Below are 20959 nucleotides of genomic sequence, written 5' to 3' on the forward strand. Positions count from 1 at the left end.
ATGTCTTCTGTTTCAAATACAACGAACATCTAGTGGATGGCACTTGAGCACCCAAGGGTCTGGCATGCACAGGGATACAATGTCCTGTGGGCACCAAGAACGTCTGGGTATGAATGTCATTCAGTCGCTACACCGACTCCACTTTGATTACACTGGCATGATCGACAAAGCACTATTCCTTTTGCTGGCTTCCATTTCTCTCTCCCTCTTTCTTTGCTTCTCTTTCAAGCTTTATCTCTTTATAATAGAAAGGCAGATTTGCAGACAGAAGGAGAGGCTTTCTGACTCCCCATGGCTGCGGTGACCACAGCTGAGCAGTCTGAATGAAGCCAGGAGCTTCTTCCGGATCTCCCACGTGGGCACAGGGTCCTAAGCACTTGTGTCTCCTTCACCGCTTTCCCAGTTCACAAGTAGGGAGCTGGATGGAAGTAGAGCAGCTGGGACATGAACCCGGGTCCATAGGGGTGCTAACATTTGAACATGGAGGATCAGCCTGTTGGGCTATGGCACTAGCCCCCACCAACAGGTCCTCCTGCAGCCACCTGCCCTCTGCACACTGTGGCCCTGGCCTCTGGGGCCACAGACCAGCACCCTTCTCGTCCCCACCTGCCTCTTCTTTCTTCTGAATACAGAACCCAGAAGAACTGGGAGAGAGGCCCAGCACCTCTGCGAGCCGGGAAGGGTGCTCACACACAGAGGGAGAGGCCAACAGGTGTTCCGAGTTAAGAACTGGCTGTCCTCCAAACTGACAGCATCTCCCTGCGGCTCTGCTGCCTCTGGGGTTTGAACATGGACTGGTGCCTACTTTGTTTCTGGGTGAACAGGTGGTCTCTACCAGGAGCCCATGTCGCAGATGTCACAGTCCTCCACAGGCTGGCTTCCTCCGAGAGCAGGCCTTTATGTGGGATGGCAGAGCGGGAAGGAGCATGGGCTCACCCACCTTCTGTGACCAGATCCCTCTGCTTCCCGACACCCACCGCATCCCACGAGAGCGCCCAGGCAGAGGCCTACTGGCTCACCCCGTGCACAGGATGCAAGCGCACCTCCTGAGCACTTAAGATACCTTAGTTAGTTGAAATGTATAGTGCTGCAAGGAGAGGCGGTAGATGCAAGTCAGCACCTACCACCCACAGACCATCCTCAGTCACGCCTCCTGCCAGCAAAGGACATCCCCACGAGCCAGCGACGAAGATCCCCACCCTGCCCCGCTCTGCCTGCTGGACGTGCAGGACCCATCTGCCACCAGGTCACCCATGACATCCTGCCTGTCCAGAGTGACTGCCTCTGTTAATGTGGAGGACATCAGGGTTCTCTCCCTGGGGCAGCTGCTCAGCCAGCACCTCTGAGAGGGTCGCCTCATCTCCCCAGGTGGCACCCGGGTCCTAGCCTTCCTCACACACAGAGCAGACGGGAGCAGGGTCGGGCCTGCAGCCTGACTCCCAGGCATCAGGCCATGTCTTGAGAGCACGCAGCCCTGAGAGTGCATCTCCGCCACTTCCGTGTGGCGCTCCCTCGCCCATGCCTCCTGCCAGTAGAGATAAGGACGTCTGATCTGGCTTGAAGGAACCACATCATTGGCATCCCACCCCCACCTGACTGTCTCCAGCTCCGCCGATGCCCCAGCTGGCCTCAGCTGTGTGTGCCGTCCAACATGACTACTCCAAGCTCCCCCGTGGCTTGCTTCCTTTTCAATGTCTACTTATCATTCATTCAGAGAGCATGTGTGAGAGCTATCTCCCATCTACTGAGTTTTCCCCAAAACAGCCAAAGGATCTTTGCAGGTCTCCCATGCGGGTGGTGGGGTCCGTGCACTGGCAGGCAGCTGGGGCCAGGAGCAGAGCCGGGCCTCAAGCCCAGCCATGTGACGAGGGATGTGTGGCCCCAGCTGCAGCTCACGGGCTGGGCCACGCGTCTGCTCCTGGGGGGGAGACATTCGAAACCCACTCGCTCATTCAAGAACCCAGGACTTTCTGCCGGATGAATATTGAAAAGGAAGGGGGGATCCTGCTTCATCCCCCACGATTCTGCCCGGAAAGGCGGGAGCCGCAGCAGCAGCTTCCTCCCTGGAACCTCACAGGCCCCCCGTGCAGCCATGGGCCCTGCATTGAGGTCCAGCTCTGCTGGGTGCGAGAGGTGCAGCACCCAGGAGCCCGTCTGATTCACAGGTTTGTATGCAGTCAGCAATCACCTGGATCGAAAGAGCCTGGAGAGCGGCTGGCAGTGGTGGCAAGAGAAGGCGCTTCACGGAGCAGTGTGTGCACTCCCCTTACCTTAGTGGGTTATCCGAATGCGTCTCCATGTGGCTCTCCAGCCCGTACTTGCACACAAACTCCTTGAAACACACTGGGCAGTGGAAGAGCTCGTCAGCCGTCCCGGCCACCTCGCCCGACTGGCCGTCCTCCAGCATCTGGGACAAAGGGAAACAGAGTCAGAAGGTAGCCTCCAGAGGGCTCGGCCTCAGAAAAGCCAGACCAGTGCCAAGGGAGGAGGCGACCCCGGGGCTAGGGTCACAGCTGGCCTCTCGCAGGACACCCAGTCACACAGGGCACCTAGCTCCCACTGGTGGGATGGATTAAAAAAGAAGAAGAAAAAAAAGAGTCCCCAGGGATAACAAGTCCTCCAAAGTGCCCGAAAACAGGGTGAGACCTCTAGGGCATCCGGGGGCTCAGCAGAGGGTGCTGCCAAGGAGGTACACAGGGATTCAGACATGCCACAAAGCCCTTGTGGCAATGCACAGCTTAAGAGCTTACGGTGGACGTCAGGCAGGGAGGAGAGACCTTTTTAGCCGGGGCTGTGTCCTCTCTCTCCGACTCGGTGTCATGACTCAGTTTCCTCTTGGAGGACAGCCGCCTGCGCTTCAGAGGGGATGGCGGAGCTGCGGCTGCCGAGCCATTGGGGTCCTTCTCATGAATCTTCATGTGTCTGCAAGGGCGCACACACACGTGAGCAAGACAGAACCAAAGCCCGTCTCTGAGCACATAGGGGACACAAAGCACGGCTGCCCCGAGACCTCCGCCTCCAAAAGCTTTCTAGGCCTCTCAAGCCCTTGTCCATTACACTGCCTCCGCTCTGCCCCTGGCTGGGCAATGACAGTCGCCAACTGCGCTGGCAGGAAAGAGCCAGCGAATGAGCCTGCAGCCCGTTCTACCTCTTCAGACAAAGGTACAATTTCAGGACATCCTGTTGCCTGGCTCATGAGGCAAGCAACAGCCACAGTTACTGACGTGCCCCCGCCGCCATCCCTGGCACGTGCTGATGGTGCTTGAGCCCTATGGTGTGTGCCAGTTCTCCACAGTACTATGTCATCTACAGAGCTGGGGGTCGCTCGGCTCACGGGTGGGCGCCAGCTGGGAGACTGCGGGAATGTGCCCCTCTAGAATGTCTCGCAGGTGAGCCAAACCACACAGCCTATCTTACCGCCATCTGCAGCCATTGCTGCCATTGCCGCCATTGCCTCTCACTGCTGACTGCGAGGCAGTGCTATGGGGAGAGCTGGTGCCCATTTGGGGTGCTGGCATACAGGCAGTGACTTCACATGCAATGCCACAGTGCCCGCCCAGGACGATCTTACCCAGGAGCTCGTCAGCCGAGCAGTAACAGCACTGCTTTCTTGCACCATTCCCTAGGGTCGATCTGCTGGTGTACTCTCTCCACCCTCACCCCCATTCGCCCAAACAGCATCTCAGGACTACACGATAGGTTCTGCATCACCAGCTGTGATCCCACAGCTGTCACCTGGACCTGAGGTGAGACAGCCCGCATCAAGCTCTAACCACACTCCATCTGGTGAGAGCCAAGGGCCAGACCCAGGCTAACGCCCCCACCGGGTCTGCACAGGGCAGCAGGCACTGAACGCAACACCCACTGAGCCAGTGGCAGCCTTGAGCTAGCTGCACGCCTGGGGAACCCACAACAGTGACCCACAGCAGCCGGCCCCTACTTAGGACAGCCAGCCCCCAAAGCTGGCAGTGTCAGCTGGCCACTTCTTCCCAGGAGGCAAGGCACAGCCACTGTGACAAGCTGGCCTCTTCCCTCAGGAGGAGGGGTCGCCCTCTCTGGCTGGCCCCTTTCACTTCCAGGGACTCGGGGGCTTGGCGCACCAGAGTGAGCTGCCAGCTTGTACAGCCTCCCACCCCTCAGTGGCCAGGCCAGTCACTGTTCACTCTGTGGACACTGCCCCTGCTCACCCATGTTCTACTGCCATGCCTGAGGTGGGATCAAAACGCCTACTGGCTCTGAACATCAACGGCTCAACTGTGGCGGACAGCATCAGTGGACACTGCTGGCCACGTGGCACCTCCTGAAATAGCACACGGGAGCTGGTGCCTTCCCCCTTCTCCTTGCCACATACCTCCACCCCTAGTGCCAACTGCAACTCTGGCAGGTCATCTAGTTGCCACCTAGCCTCAACATACTTTCTCTGGCTTGTAGGAAATGCTGGATAGAGGAGCGAGAACCTGCATGTGCCCCAAGACCTCAGGCCAACATGGCTGGTGACAACACGGCGCCCCAGTGTGTCTGGCTGTGCCGTGTGATGCCAACAGCATGCCCAGCTCATCCATGTCCCCTGTTCACAAACCATGTCCCCCGTTCTGCACTTGGAACGGCTGAGGGATCTATCTTCCAGGGTTTGCACAACAGGGCGCTCGGTGCTTCGTGGCACTAGCGAGGACAAGCAACCACCTTTTGCTTTTTCTAACCATAACACTGAGCCACCACCTGTGAGACCGGCATCCTGCATGCGTGACTGCTTCCAGTCCCGACCGCTCTGCTTGATACACAGCTCCCTGCTAGCGCACCTGGGAAAGCAGTAGAGGATGGACAAGCACCTAGGCCCCTTCCTGAACCCACGGGGTAGACCCTACTAGGGTCCCAGCCTGATGCAGCCCTGGCTGTTTCAGGGAGCGGGCCGAGGCTGGAAGCTCTCACCTTCTAACTCTGGTTTGCATATAAGAAGTGAAGGGAAGAGGGGGGCAAAAACTGGAGATTTTTTTTTTTTTGGATGGCAGATTTACAAAGATTTTTCATCTGTTGGTGTACTTCCTAAGCAGCTGCAACAGCCAGAGCTGAGCTGATCCAAAGCCAGGAGCCAGGAGCTTCTTCTGAGTCTCCCGTGTGAGTGCAGGTTCCCAAGAACTTGGGCCATCTTCCTCTGCTTTTCAAGCAGGAAGCTGGAGTGAAGTCAGGGCACAAACTGGAACCCATAAGGAATGCTGGCACTACAAAACGGAGGATTAGCCTGTTGAGACACTGCCCCTTCTCCCCCAATTTTCCCCTCTTGAACCTGGAGGTTGGGTAGGTGGGTGAAACATCCTCCAGTTTAACTGTAGCCTGCACCCAGCTCATGTCGCATTTTCCGAGCAATCCTGGATCTCCTTTCCAGGTGAGATGCAGACGCTCTCACAGCTCCCAACATCCAGCCCGGATTTCCTGTGGGCTTTGTAACGGAGCAGCTGAGTTCCTGCATCCACGGAGTGATGTCATGACAGGGAGTGTCACTGTGCTGAGCACCTGGCACTGCCAACCCAAGGCAACAGGCTCAGGCAGGTTCTGGCAGGATGCTCGCTGCTACGTCCCTCAACTGCAGCCCTGCTGGCTTTTCCTGTCTGACAAAGCTTCGTGATAACCCAAGAGGAATGAATATGATTAAGAAGCATCAGCAACCTACATTTCCAGCCAATGAAAAGCGCATCTCCGACACACCTGAGAGAAGCTGAGTGAGGGTGGAGCCCAAGGCCACAGTGTCAAGTTCTGTGCAAGTGTGGAGATGCAGAGGGCTGATAGAGGCAAGGGCAGTGGAGCACTCCCAGGGACGCCCTTCCTGCTAGCACAAAGGCACCTTCGAGTGACCCGGGTGTTGTTCAGGTTCAGTGTAGAGGAGGACTTGTTGTGTGTGCAGCTCTGCTGATCTGAGGGCCAGCCCCAAGCATGTGGTCCAAGTCCACGTGCTGCAGGGCTGCATACAGGGCACCTCGGCCTTGTGGCTCTCAGGCAGGTCCTCTGACCCAGGCGACGTGGCCAGCAGGCCTGAGCCCTGACCCAGCTGGAAGCACACTCCACCTGCCCGTCATCCACGCCAGACGCTCCCTGCACAACAGCAGAGAAGTGCTTGCATAGTGCCGACTGCCACTGGGCACGCCGAGCAGCCAGCAGGAGACGGTGCTGGGGCTCACTACACGATCTTGGCCCAAAGCAGCGTGTGCCACGACTCATCAGGGCACTCGCCTGTGTCCACCACTGCCACGGCTCGTCCTCACAGTCCCCCCCCCCGCCCGCTCTCTCACACATACACACGTGCACACAGCGCAGGGAGCTCGCCTGTGTCCACCACTGCCACGGCTCGTCCTCACAATCTCCGGGCTGTGTCGCATGGTGGTGTTGGGTGGGGAGGGAGCAAGTCTCACTGCTCACCACCCTCCACCAGGACGAAGCAAGGCTCTGCCAGTGATGGGCACCTCTGATGTGTGCTAGCACTGGCTTACTCGCTTGCTGGGCCCAAACAGGTCCCACAGGGTGGATCTCTACACAAATGGGAGGAAGAGATGCACAGAGAGGCTCCTGCGGGGCAGCCAGGTAGCCGGCTTCCTGTGCCCGGCATGGCTGCTATGCTGCAGCTCACCTGCACGGGGTCCCACTGCCCGTCCTTAGGCCCCTGCCCCAGCTCTGCACCCTTCAGCCCACCGCTAGCAAACGCAGACCCTTCCTTGCTGTGACCTACCTGGCCTGTTCTAGTGTGGGCAGGCAACAGGCTCCAGATGCTGACACTACCCCAAGGTTTATCTGGGAAGGTCTTGGGAGAGGTTTGAATGCCACTGCCTGCCCTGCCCTCCCTCTGCCCACACACAAGGCCGCCGAGGTCATACAGGCAGGTGCCCTGGTGGCCCAAGGTCAAAATTCTCTCCACTAGCAGTCAGTGCCTGTCTGAGGTGGCAGGAGGACAGAGGGCGTGGCCAGGGCTGCATGGGGGGCCCGCTCCTTCTCCAGAACTGATTCTGAACTGGTCCCAAAGCAAGAAGCTGAATAGAAAGTGGCCATGAGCCATAGTTTTCCTATGGAGGGCGGGGCAGTGTGGCAGTGCAGCTTCTGATCCAGCTGGGAAGGCTGTGAGGATGGCCCTTGTCCTGTTCCCACATGGGGGACCTGCAGCCAAGTGCAGGCTCCTGCTGCAGCTCACACAGTCCCAGCACCTGAGGCCATCCAGTCTCTAACTCTGCTTTTCAAATAAACAGATACACCTTAAAATATATTAAAAACACACCAAAAACAATAAACTACGCTGATTTCTAAGGGTAACAGAAAAAAGCATAAAGAGAAAGGGAAATGTTTTTACAGAATGTAAATAAAAACACCGCGGGGGGTAATGATAGTTCAGTTGGGTAATCCTCCGTCGGTAAGCGCCAACATGTCATATGTGGCCTGGTTCTAATCCCGGCTGCTCCACTTCCCATCCAGCTCCCCGCATGTGGCCTGGGAAAGCAGCAGGGGACGGCCCAAAGCCTTGGGACCCTGCACCCGTGTGGGGAGACCCAGAAGAAGCTCCTGGCTTCGGATCGGCTCAGCTCTGGCCACTGCAGCTACCTGGGGAGTGAACCAGCAGATGAAGATCTTTCTGTTTTGCCTTCTCTCTATAAAATTGACTTCCAATAAAAATAAATAAATATTTAAAAAATGCTGCAAAGGATGTCAACTAGAAATAGTTAACATTTAGCTTTCATATTTTCTTGTACTTTTTAAATCTTATTGGAATAATTCAGTTCTGTGGATTACTTTTTTCTGACACAGTTCCATAGGCTCGGGGACTCCCACCCCCCCCTCGCTCACTACCCTGCAGAGAATAGAGGCGCCTTCTGCTACTGCCCTTTTTACACGCAAAGCCAGACTTCTGCAGTGGACATCACAACCTCACTTAACAGAACCCAAAAATGGAACACCATCCACTGATCCACATGTTTTACTTTGTTTTTAAGGATTTATTTTATTTTTATTGGACAGTCAGATATACAGAGAGGAGAGACAGAGAAGATCTCCCGTCCACTGATTCACTTCCTAAGTGGCTGCAATGGCTGGAGCTGTGCAAATCTGAAGCCAGGAGCCAGGAGCTTCTTCCAGGTCTCCCACACAGGTGCAGGGTTTCAAGGCTTTGGGCTGTCCTCAACTGCTTTCCCAAGACAAATGCGGGAAGCTGGATGGGCCGCCCGGATTAGAACTGATGCGTGTATTGGATCCTGGCACATGTAAGGCAAGGACTTTAACCACTTGGCCACTGCGCCAGGCCCTGATCCACATGTTTTAAAAGGGACAATGAAGGCTTGCCTGGTCAGAGCTGGAAACAGGGGTCCGCAGTGCAGTCAGTCTGCCCCACGCTGAGGCCACACCCTTGGGTTCTCAGCATGCAGTCTTGCCACAGCCCGCTAAGCCAGGGCACCAGGGCTCTGTAGACAAAGGTGCCCGCTGATGGTGCGGGGCTGCCCCTGCGTGAAGGCACGCGGAGAGGACAGGACGTGAAGGAGCAGGGCCCTGTTCGAGGGCTTCGCTGTCCTGCCCTTCTTAGAGTGAAGCTTTCTGAAGTAAACCGCAAGCAAGCGGCCTGCTTTGATATTCAAGTAGCATAGCTGCAAGCCCACCTGCTGTTCACTGAATCCACAACACGTGTGACAATCTCATGCCAGCACAGACCACATGTTGCACCAACTGCAAGCAACAGCCATTTTTCCTCTTGGAGCGCTGATGTTGAGCTGCACCAAGCTATGGCATGGGTTCAAGCCCTGGCTGCCCCACTTCCCATCCCGCTCCCTTCTCATGGCCTGGGAAAGCTGTGGGGGATGACTCAAGCGCTTGGGCACCTGCACCCGCATGGGAGACTCAGAGGAAGCTCTGGTCTCAGCCTGGCCTAGCTCGGGGCTGTTGCAGCTGTTTGGCGAGCGAGCCAGCAGATGAAGACCTATCTTTCCTCCTTTAACTCTGCTCTCAAATATGTGAAAGTCAGCACATCTTTAAAAAGAAAAGCTTTCCTCTTGGCTTGGATCTGCAGGTGTGCTCACAGAACCCGCGGGCCTTCTGCAGGGCGTGAATGAGGCCAGGCCCCCTCAGTGCCCCAGAGGCCACTCCGCTCCCACCTGTCCCATCCCCCGTAACAAGATGCTTTCTCAGGTAAGCAACTGTAATACTTCCTGCTTCCCCTGTCTTCACGGAAACTTGTCAAGGAAACAAAGTCCTCACACAGCCCCGGCTAAGGAGATACAGACTCTAATCCTGCACCCGAGCCCTGCACCTGTGGACGGCTGGCAAAGGGCACCAGGCTGCTAGGGGGTCCTCAAGCTCACCAGGACCCTCACAGAGGGTTGCACAGCCCCAAGGGGAAAGCAGTGACTGCTCCTTGCTCTTGGAAGCCCCAGCGCACCCCCTCTGGATCGGGCATCCAGTGCAGCTGGGTGTGGCAAGGGCTGGCTCAGCCAGAGCCTCTATGAGCAGCATGCTAGAATCTGAGCTTCCGCGGCCCCCTTCGTCATGGGGCAGCTCACACGCCTGCGCTGTCTTCGGGCACGGGGACCAGGCCTCCCACGCTGAGCTGAGGCCTCCTCACCTTGACCCTTCTTACAACAGGTGCTTGGAGGACGCACCCTCACCCTGGCTCTTCAGGGAATAATGGAGAACAGGGAAAGCCTGCAGCCCCACTCCCGCCTGGAGGTCTCTGATGTGACCTTAAACACGGCACATAACCTACAGCTCTCTTTATAGCTTCAGGTTCTATGAGTCTACCAAACACACAGCAATATGTGAAATTAGCTTCCTATTTCCCCAGGCAACTATGGCCAGGGAAAGAAAGTACCCGCTCTAGAGATGGATCTGTTCTGGGTAAGGTCTGTTTCGATCCTTTCACACAGGAATGCCTCCCAGGCTCCGCGTCTGGTGCGTTCCGGAACAAAGTTTGCAAATGGCAAAGCCTGATGCCCCTTTTCCCACACGGAGCTGTCCCAGAGGGCTGGCGCCGGCTCAGCTTCCCGAGTTTGTTTTGTAAGAGGAGCACCGCATGATCTAAATGTTCAACGTGAGAGAAGGTGATAAAAAGTTCTGGGCGGCTGAGGCTGGAGCCAAGGGGATGTTTCGTGACAGCAGCCCATTGTTCTGCTCGGAACGGGCCGTGGGGAGGAAGCCCTGCGGTAAAGACTCCGACCTCCAGACACGAGGGCCACATGCACACGGAGAACCTGTCCCAGAGCAGGTAACAAACTGAGAAAGGGTCTTCTGTCCTTCTCGAAGTGAGTTCAGATAAGCCGCACCCTCCCTGAGCAGGTCGGCTCCCGAGGTACCGCGCAGATAGCTTTGCCAAATGAGAAGGAGCAGTCAGGAGCTCCAAGACCACCGCTGTCTGCGTATTCAGCTCACGCACGACCCTCTTACAGAACCAAGATGAGACTCTGGAAATGGACAGGGACCCTTGCCAACAAAGTAACTGACGCCCATGCGCAAGGAAACCAGCGCCAGAGGAAGCGAGGGGTGGCACCCATGCCCTCCATGCTGGCAGTGGGGAGCAGTCCACAGCCATGGGCACAGGTGCACAGTGGAGCCCCCTTCCCAGGGCCCTCAGAGTACATGGGAGCAGTGATCCAGAGGCAGGCTGAGGGGCCCCCAGCCTGCACTCCACAGGGCAGACTTGGAAAACCACAGCTCACAGCCACCACAGGAGAAATTGGCCCAGTTGAGGGGTCCTGGATCCCACGTCACTGACAGGGTGGGGCGGACAGTGCTGTGTGCTGTGAGCCGAGGCAGAGGTTAGCCAGGGCAGGGGTCCTCGACTGCTTAGCTCTGCCAGGGTCTGGGGTGCTGGCCAGCAAGCTCTAGGGCACTCCTCTGGCTCAGCAGATGCCAGGATCAGAGTGCCAGCCTTCAGCGCCCGACAAGCACAGCCCGCCTTCCTTGCACACTGTTACCTGGGCGATTGCAAGTGTGCAACAGCGGAAACATGGAGCAGAGTATGGGCATGCAGAGGAGCAATGCTCAGACCCACGGAGGGCACGGGCACACAGAGGAGCAGCGCTCAGACCCACGGAGGGCATGGGCACGCAGAGGAGCAGCGCTCAGACCCACGGAGGGCGTGGGCACGCAGAGGGGCAGCGCTCAGACCCACGGAGGGTGTGGGCACGCAGAGGAGCAGCGCCCAGACCCACGGAGGGCGTGGGCACGCAGAGGAGCAGTGCTCAGACCCACGGAGGGCACGGGCATGCAGAGGAGCAGTGCCCAGACCCACGGGAGGCACGGGCATGTACAGGAGCAGCGCCCAGACCCACGGAGGGCATGGGCACGCAGAGGAGCAGCGCCCAGACCCACGGGAGGCATGGGCATGTACAGGAGCAGCGCCCAGACCCACGGAGGGCACGGGCACGCAGAGGAGCAGCGCCCAGACCCACGGAGGGCACGGGCACGCAGAGGAGCAGTGCCCAGACCCACGGAGGGCATGGGCACGCAGAGGAGCAGTGCCCAGACCCATGGAGGGCATGGGCCCTGCAGCTGGGCAGTTGGGCCCACCCCTCTGCACTGTTGCTTCAGGGGAAAGCGGATGCACCAACCCCAAGGCCGGAGTTCAACAAGGAAACAAGAGGTCCAGGCAAGGCGCTGCTATAAACCCAGCGGGCCTGGCTGCACGCTGGCTGGCACGCCCCTCCACTCAGCAACAGGACACACATGCTGCCCAGGACGTGCCATATGCTAGGCGACAGCACACGCCTCAGTAAACGGGCAAGCCTCAAAGCCAGGCAGGCCGTGTTCTCCAACAGCCACCCAATGGCATTCGCGAACAAGAGCAGGAAGAGACCAGGGGAGCTGAAAATTCACGGAAACTGAGCAACCAATTCCCTAAAGAGCCAGCGGCCGATGAAAGCTCAGAGAAGGCAGAAAATACGCTGAACCAGTGAGAAAGCAAACACAACCTCGAAGGAGCCCCTGGCTGCAGCTCAGAGTGAGGCATGCAACCACCCAGGAGGGAAGCAGGTTCCCAAGGTGCTTGACGGCTCTGAAGCACTGCTGAGCTCACCCATCTGCAGAGCAAGGCACTGGGGGATAGGGACCTCATTCCCCTTGACGAAATGTGAAATACCCACCAGGATCAATCTATCTATTCCATTTGGCTGGCTGGACTAAATACACACTTACAATTTTTAAGCGGTTTATTTCATTTATTGAACTGAGCCAGCCCAGGCGCGTGGGCAGGGAGGCAGATGGAAGGCAGCACAGCCAGGATACATCAGAAGACGGGCTCCTGTGAATGCTGGGATGTCACCGTGCTTGGACCAGCGTGATGGGCAGCAGCTCAGAACTGCTGAGCTATCGAAACCACTTGGGCAGTGCCCTCGGAGCACGCCCCGAGTCGGGGACCCTAGGGTGGGTGCGAGGCTGGGTGGGGCTTCTCCCTTTGTTTCCCTCCTTCCCCCAGATACAGGAAGGAAAAAAGAGAATGTGGAAACAATGGTCTTACCCACTTTCCTGTAGCCCTTGACCCTTTGTGCCCTAATCAACTATGTAAAGATCATAAAAAAAAAAAAAGATTGGCTCCTGCACAATTTTTATGTTTATTAATTTTTTTTTCTAGAAAAAGAAATTTAATTGAGTCCTAAGAGAAAAAAAATACCCAACTGTCAAGTGGCTATTATGGAAGACAGCATAGAAATTCCTTGAAATAGTAGAAACAGCACTGCCGGATGACAGGGCACTCCCTGCTCCTGGGCGTTTATATGAAGAGAATCAAGGTAGGCACTCGGGGCTGGCACGCAGCACAGAGGTAGAGCCATGGCCTGCAGTGCCCGCAGCTCCCACGTGCAACAGTTCAATTCCTGGCTGATCTACTTCCCCCTTAGCTCTCTGCTGATGTCCCCTGGTAAGAAGTGGAAATCTGCCCAAGGCTTGGGCCCCTACACACACAGGGGACGCCTGGAAGAAGCTCCTGGCTTCGGGCTGGGCCACCCCTGGTCACCGTGGCCGTTTGGAGAACGAACCAGCAGATGGAAGACCTCTCTGCTAGTCTGTCTTCCCCTCTTCCTGCAATTCTGCCTTTCAAAGAAATTTAAAATAAATAATTTCCTGTTTGCCAACAGATAAATAAGGAACATGAGACATGTAGAAAACAGCACAAGGAATCTATAGGACTGTATCTCTTAAACATAAAAAACCTGTTTATGAAAAAACACTCAAGAAGCTAGCCATACAAAGGAACTTTCGGAAACTGATGGAGGCATTTGTGAAAAATTCCCAAGCTCCATCATGTTTAATGGGGGAATTGGAAGGCTCTCCACTAAGAGCAGAAATGATACCAGCACATTTACAACCTTCACTTCCATCCAGGTTCAGAGGGCAGGAGAAAGCTACATGGCCTCTAGGCTGGCAAGGGAAAAAAATCTGCAACTTCTCTGCTTGCAGCTGCGAGGGTGCTGTAGCTAATATGTTAGGTTAATTAAGGCACAGGAAACACCAACACATAAGCTTAAAGGCTGAGCATACCTCAAGTGGATAAAGTGCAAGGCTTCTGAAAATCACGCATTTACAGGGAATATACACTGCAGAAAATATGCATGCATTTCCAAATGTTTGTGCCAAAAGGGAAAAAAACGATCTTGATTCAATTTTCTACAAATACTCTGAAGTGCCCTTGTGCATATCTACACGCTGAACAACGAACAGTTGCAGAGGAAATTCCACTTATTAACGGGATCGGAGAGGCACACCGCTCGGGCACTGCTGTCGAATACACCACCTACGATCCTGCCAGCTGCCCGTCTGCAGAAGCGAAGCTGATCCTAACTCAGGCACGGGGCCCAACAAAGCCAGCACAACCGTGCAGAGGATCGCAACTGAAGGGTGCGAACTTCTTCATTTCAGAACGTACTCCAAAGTAAGCAATACAAGAGGGTACCGATCTTCGGAGGGAAGGGCATCCTTCCACACCTGGTCCACGGGGCTTCAACAAGGGTGGCCATGGGGAAGACTTTTCGCAAAGAAGGTCAAAGACCCCTTCCTTACATTACAGAGACACGAGCTCAAAATGGACCCTCGAGTGTGAAACTAAGGAGGCCCCTCGCACCGACAAGGCTGGCTTTGGAGAACAGCCTGCTCGGTGGTTCCTTGAAACATGAACTGAGTGACCACACGGCCTGGCAATCCCACGCCCACCAGGCCAGATGAAGTCACAGACCCCCCAGAATGCTGTGCGGCGCACCACTGCTCGTGGCTGAATGACGAAAGCAAGGAGGTCTGAACTAATGAAGGCAACAAGGCACACGGTATCCACAATGAACCAAAAAAGATGAAAACCATTGAACTTCACCCACTTTTAATGAGTGAAGCGAACGGTATGTGGATCATATCAACAAAACGTGACAAAAATTAACAACAACAAAAGCCACCACACCAGGCAGGCTTGTGTGACTTGGTGGGGCCAGCAAGCATGGCTTGCACGGGTGTCTCTCCAGCCACGGGCACAGTCCAGGATGGGCACGCTCCTCATTCTGAACGCCTGGCATGCCTCGGCTCAGAAGCAGCCAGTGCTGAGGGTCAACACGACCTGGAGCTGCCCTGCAGGACCAGGTGGGGGAGTGTCCCCCTGCGGGCAGCACCACTACCTCTCGGTCCAGACTTGGACAGGAGCGACAACGGGAAGGACACGGAGCTGCTGGGGACGCGAGGGGCAGAAGGAAACCTGAGCTGAGGAAAACACGGGCCAACGAAGCCCAAACAGACGTGACCGCCAGAGGCAGCAGCCAGACACACTCGCGGCAGGAAATGGGCAGAGAGAAGACCTCATCCAGCTGGAGATCCACATGAAGAGCCAAAGGTTAAGGCAATGTACTACAATTCTTCAAAACGTCCGTACCTTTCATGAGCCATGCTCTACTTCATTCTAGGAGTCGAGCCTGAGAAATCTATAGGGTTTGAATTATTGCAGCAGTACTTAGAAATGCAAACATTAACAGCAGGACCAGATAGAAGCCTTCCACATGATCACCCAAACAGACCCTTGTGTCAGCCACAGCCCGCAACACCAGCATTCCATTGAATGCTGGCTCGCCTCCTGGGCTGCTCCACTTCTAACCCAGCTCCTGCCAATGCGCCTGGGAAAGCCCTTGCACCAGGAAACAAGAGACAGATGGAGTTCATGGCTCCTGGTTTGGGCCTGGTCCAGCCAAGCCCCAGTCATTGCCATCTGGGAAGTGAGACAATGAACTGAATAGCTGTCTGTCCTGTCTCTTTTAAATATGAACAGATCTTTAAAACACAATCTCATTTTACAGCTGAGGGAACTCACGTACAAAGGAGTGGAAACTTACAGTGTCCTCTGAGAGCTGGACTCAAAGGCAATCTTCAAGTCCACCTACCACCATGTCAGGTTGCCCCAGGTACACCTCGGAGTGCACAAAACGGCTCAGAGTGGGATAAACCAGACTGTTTCACTTCATTGCTGATCCATCACCAAGCTAATCAATTTCACGATGTGGGCATGCGCTGCATGTCCTAGACGCCAGGGGCCTCTGTGCTGACCCGGAGCGGAAGCACACCGATCACCAAGTGATGCCACAGCCACGGCAGCGGCACGCGTTCCTCCGTGACTGTGGTGGTGTCACCGCAGGGCCAGACGCATGATGAGCCACGATGGTAGTGCTGGCTGTGCCTCTGCTACGAGACCCATCACACTGTTGGACTTCCCACACGGGCATGGTCTGCATCCTGGCTGCTCCACTTCCACTCCAGCTCCCTGTTTATGGGGCCCTGGGCCCCTAAACCCATAGGAGACACCTCCCAGCTTTGGCCAAGCCCAGCCCTAGCAATGAGGCCATCTGGGGAGTGAACCAGCAGACGAAAGCTAACTCCACCTTTCACATAAGCTAAAACCTTACTTTAAAAAAATAAGTGCTTGAAACAATTCTCTCTGTTCTAAGCCCTCTAGCATATGTGTTTCTCTGTGAATATTTCCCCTGGCACCCTGCCATGCTCACACCACTGTGCTTTTTCTTCATTTTATCCTCTCTTAACTTGATGCTCCGGGCCACTTACAGTTTACTAAAGGCCTGGATACTGGTTTCATGGTGGAGCATGTGGCAGGCACATGGAAACAAAGACTTTAAAGAATGGGGGTCCCATCTGGCACAGAACAGCCCCGAGGGGCCACCCACCCAGCCCAGATCCTCTGACGCCCTGGACATGGTACACATGGGCAAGTAAAGGCACCCCCAGCTTGGCTGCAGGGCACAGATTCTAGAACTGTCTGGACCTCGAGGCAAGTCCTCCAATGGCTGGCAGGGCCCCTCTGGGTGCCAGGCAGACGCTGGGGCAAGGGACACAGCACCCACCTGTGCATGTTCCCATTGGTGGTGAAAGACTGGCCACACACGGTACATTTATATGGCCTCTCGCCAGAGTGCACCAGCATGTGGCGGTCCAGGGAGCTGGCTGAGCTCAGCGACTTCCCGCAGATGCTGCACGCGTGGTCGGCTCCTCCAGTGTCCGTGTTGTGCTGCGAGAGGCAATGAGAGCAGTGGTCATGGAAAAGGGCCAGCCCCAGTCGTTAGCACATGTGGGCCTGCAGCTTCTTCCAAAGCAGGGCTTCATGTTAAGCTATCTTCCCAAAGGGCCCCACATCTACGAAAAGCACAGGCAAGCATCGTCTTTCCCCACTGCCCAGCTCCACATGCGTACGGCAGGGCCCGCAGAGGGCAGTGGTCTCTGGAGCACAAAGATCGGCTGCCCACCCCAAGGGGAAGGACATGCTACAAACACGCACAGGAAACGGGGTCCCCACTCAGGAGCCAGCATCTCCTGTCCAGGTTTGATGACTCAGGCCTGCTAGAGGGGAAAAGAGAAGTGAAAGCCGTCCAGGGCAGAGGGCTGGGCCTCTGACACGTGGCAAGGAGACTCCCCGCTGCAGGCTGCATGTTCCCACCACAGTCAAGGACGGGGGTGACACCTAGGGAAGGGCATCTGGCTCACGCTGGTGAGCCACTCACAACGCACGCTTCTCATGCAGGTATCCAGCGAACCAGACTCACATGAGGTTCTGCAAAGTCATTCTACACTGACCCAGGATTGCAGAACAGCAGAGCTGCTAAGAAGGTTATAATACTGCTCATAAGTGGGCACAGCTCAGTGCACCTGCTGACGCTCAAGCTCCTTGCCCCGTGCTCATGTGGAATAACTAAGGAACACAGACAAGTTGGCCAACCTGACGGATGTGCATGGTCAACTGGTGCTGAGTGGTGCAGAGCTTCTCACACAGGGGGCAGCTGTAGGAAGACTTCTCCTCTTTTGTTTCCTAAGGAGATGAAAAGCAAACATGAGCCTGCGATCACAGAGAAGAAATGCCTTCTATTTCTGCAACAAGCACCTGTGACTCAACAGTTGAGGGCCACAGGCGAGAGCCCATCCTGGGTGACACCCAGGTTCCTCGTGGGTAAGATGGCAAATGTAACAGTGCCCAACTCGCTGTTCTGTAGGCACTGAACTGGCACACGGTGCAGAACAAGTGCCCAGCAAGCAGGGTTTTAGTGGGCAGGAACCAGATAATTCAGTCCTGGTGACTGCGCCAAGCTAAGTGGCGAACTTATCATGGTCCAGCTCAGACAGCGACACCAAGTCCAGACTGCTGCCTCAAGTCCAACTCATGCTCTGGAGTCTGCCTTCTACCAGGTCTGAGAGCCCTACAAACACACAAGAGACAATGTTTTCATAAAAGAAAAAAGCAGAATCCCAGCCTACTCACATGAGAGGTGCTCTGTAGCAGGCACCCAGTGGGCATGGGCCCAATATGGGTCCGCTGTTCACGACGAGCACCTGCTCATAAACAAGAGTAGGCAACCGGGGCAGATATTGAGCTCAGTAACAGGCTGTGTCCCACAGGGAGCACCTGGGGTCAGTCCTGGCTCTCATCCCTGATTCCAGCTTCCTACTGGTGTGGCCCATGGGAGGAAGCAGCTATGATTTGTGGGACCAGCTCTTGCCACAAACACGTCAATCTGGATGGGGAGTGAATCAACGGACGGAAGATCTTCCTCTCCTCTCTGTATAGCTAACTTTGCAATAAAAATAAATATATCTTTTAAAAAATAAGAAACAAACAACAACAAAAAGATAGATAGACAGATAGATATTCTGTCTGCTGGTGTATATCCCAATTGGCTGCAACAACAGGAGCTGAGCCAATCCAAAGCCAAGAACCAGGAACTTCCCCCAGGTCTCCCAAGTGGGTTCAGGGTTACGAGGTCTTGGGCTGTCCTTGACTGCTTTCCCAGGCCACAAGCAGGGAGCTGGATGGGAAGTGGTACAGCCGGGACATGAACCAGTGCTCGTATGGGATCTTGGCACATGTGAGGTAAGGATTTAGCCACCAGGCTATCGTGTTGGGCCCCCAACACTATCCTTCTTAAACCTATGGGTATGATCTGGGGCTGAGACATCCACACGGGATGAACTAGGACCAGTCTACTCCTCCGGGAGGTGGCTCAAAGCGTGCTTTCTCCAAGCAACCTGCTGCTTCCTACCAGAGGGCAGGCCAGCCTCCTTGCCAGCCTGTTACAGCTCCTTTGTCCCACCCTCTCCCGGAGACTTGGCTGTCCCTGCCCCCTCAGCCACATGGGATCTAGGCTCAGTCACCTTTCCTGAAAGCTCTGACACTCAGGCCAGCGGGCTCCATGTGGGAGCACAGTCCCCTGGAAAGCTTTCTGAAACACACATTTCTAGACCCTGTCCTGGACAGGCTCACCAGAAACAACGTAGCGGTGGTTAGAGGGTGTGAACCCCAGAAGTCTGTCACAAGCTCCCTAGGGGATGTTGCTGCTCAGGTTTTGGGGCCACAAGCCCTGGAGTTCCTGGAGGGTCCTCCTGGTCCACCCCACGAAGGCATCGAGGAGCTCAGAGGACATCAGCTCCCAGCTGGGGGCTGCACCTCCCTTCCTGCCTGCAGCCAGCTTTCCATGGCACTCTGGATGAGCTGGCATCCCTTCTCCTGGTGTGTAACACCAAGTACTGAGCACTTACTCTGCTAGAGTCTGTGGGGCAGGAGGAGCAAGGTTTGCCCCACGGTCATGGCTACGGATCCTGTTTTCGGGACAAGGAAAATGGGTTCCCAGCAATGCAAGAAACTAGCCCGGAATCAAAGAACAGTTCCGTTAGCCGACTCAGGACTAAAACTCAGTCCAGGTGCCCGAGAGCCCAATAACCTAAACCACGATGCTATATAAAGTGCAACCCAAAAAAAGCATTAACCCCAAGGCACACAAAGGAAACATGCTTGTGGCTGTCATGAGAGATGATGAAAATAACCCCCTGAAGACCATACAAACAAATGGCACCAGAACCACATGGGTGGAGTAAAGCATGGCGAGGTCCGCTTTGTGGCTGCCTGCCTACTCTCTCATCTGTGGGACCAGCTCAGAGAAGCAGGCTGGCCACACATCTGCTTACTCTGCAACTTTAGAAAACAAAGGCTGGGACACCCAAGGGAGAGCTGAAAGAGGATCTGCAGTGCTGTCCCGTGACCCACACACTTGGCATCCACGGGGGGTGAAGGGCAGCGGGGCAAGGGGTCAGGCCACATGGACAGGAAAGGGCAGCACTGGGCCCCCGCACAGGAGATGGAGCGGCAGCAAGACACACTCCACCACTGGCCGGGCTACGAGGTCAAAGGACCAGTCCCCCTGGGGCATTTGGTTAGACCATCCAATTAGCAACAATATACAGTAAAAATAAAACCTTCTTACGGAAACATCCACTCATGGTCACAGTCAGGTCCACACTTGGCCCACCTTTCAAGGACAGAAACCCTTCCCTAACCTTTGCCTTCACCTCAAAGGAGACCTGAGAGCACCATGCAGCTGTGCCCTGGTTCCTGGGCTGGCAGAGGCATCTGTGGACCAGGGTACAGGGTCCTCTGGGCAGGAGGGTCGGAGGGCGGGAGCTTTGTGGACTCAGGTCTGGCTTGTAAAGAGACCCACAGAAGCCAAGCAAAGCCCCATGGTGAGTTCTGAACCAGTTACTTGGCTGTGCAGGTGGAAGGAGCACACTTTCTGAGTTAATGAGACAAGCAAGGACCGCGTAGGGGCCCAGCAGCAGCAGCAGCAGCCAGCCCTGGCCAGCCCGCGCTCGCGGACGGAACTTCCACGAGCCGGCTGGCAGCTGAGGAAGGTCTCCCCACCGCATTTATCAGGTGCCCTCTGACTCAAGACCCCCAGCTGCACTCCCGGCTCTCGGGGCACAAAGGACGGCTGAGTAGAGGGCTCCGGGCCCTCAGGGAAGGATGGCTGAGCAGTGGCCCAGGTGCACCAGTCAGTTGGTTTCCTTGCCCCAAGAGAGGCAACCCGCATCTGGGAGGCAGGCATGGGAGAGGCTAGTCCTGGCCTGGGGCCAACTCCACGCCACCCGAGGCCAGGCTCTTCCTCTCTCCCACTCCTTCTTGGCCAAGAGGGGCAGGGAAGGACATGGACCTCAACTGAGTCACGCAGCCAGGCGTTGCCAGCCGAGCCCAGTCAGCGCTGGGCAGGCAGCATGGAAGGGCAGATGGAGACAGATGGACAGATGGGTGGTGGACAGGCACACAAGACAGTGGAAGTAAACCTTTTCTTCCCACAGCTAGCGCTCCTCCTCGACTCGGGCCACAGCCACACAGGGTACCCCAAGAGGCACGTGCAGAGAGGGGAGAAAAACAGAGAGAAAGGCGTCAGTGTTCTGAACCCAGGCCATCTCAGGACGCTGCCAGGCTCCTGACCTTGAGCAAGATGAGGTGAAGTGTGCTCCCCATGGCAGGCGGGGTGCAGGCTGGGAGGGCCGGCTGTTCCCATGACCCTCAGAAGGCTCAAAAGGACGGCTCAGAAATCAACAAAGCTGAGCTCACATGGCTGTACTGGGGCACTCTCAGTGGGCTTACCAAGAGCAAACAGCGACACCTCACCAGAACCCAACTCGTTGCTTTCTTGGCTGTCCATCC

At 55.9% G+C, this 20959-nt stretch overlaps 1 protein-coding gene across 1 annotated transcript in view; it reads right to left on the bottom strand.

Annotated features, from left to right (window-relative positions):
* Positions 1-20959, bottom strand: part of RREB1 (ras responsive element binding protein 1) — a 92812-nt gene that overhangs the window by 22898 nt on the left and 48955 nt on the right. Inside the window, exons 5-8 of the mRNA XM_040984022.1 lie at positions 17204-17293; positions 16335-16498; positions 2778-2922; positions 2271-2407 (exon numbers count right to left, since the gene is read on the bottom strand). Coding sequence (XP_040839956.1) covers positions 2271-2407; positions 2778-2922; positions 16335-16498; positions 17204-17293 — 536 coding nt within the window. The remainder of the gene's footprint in view (positions 1-2270; positions 2408-2777; positions 2923-16334; positions 16499-17203; positions 17294-20959) is intronic.

This window comes from Ochotona curzoniae, unplaced genomic scaffold (genome assembly GCF_017591425.1).
Source record: "Ochotona curzoniae isolate NIBS_2020 unplaced genomic scaffold, NIBS_Ocur_1.0 contig_4064, whole genome shotgun sequence".
NCBI classification, from domain to species: Eukaryota; Metazoa; Chordata; class Mammalia; order Lagomorpha; family Ochotonidae; genus Ochotona; species Ochotona curzoniae.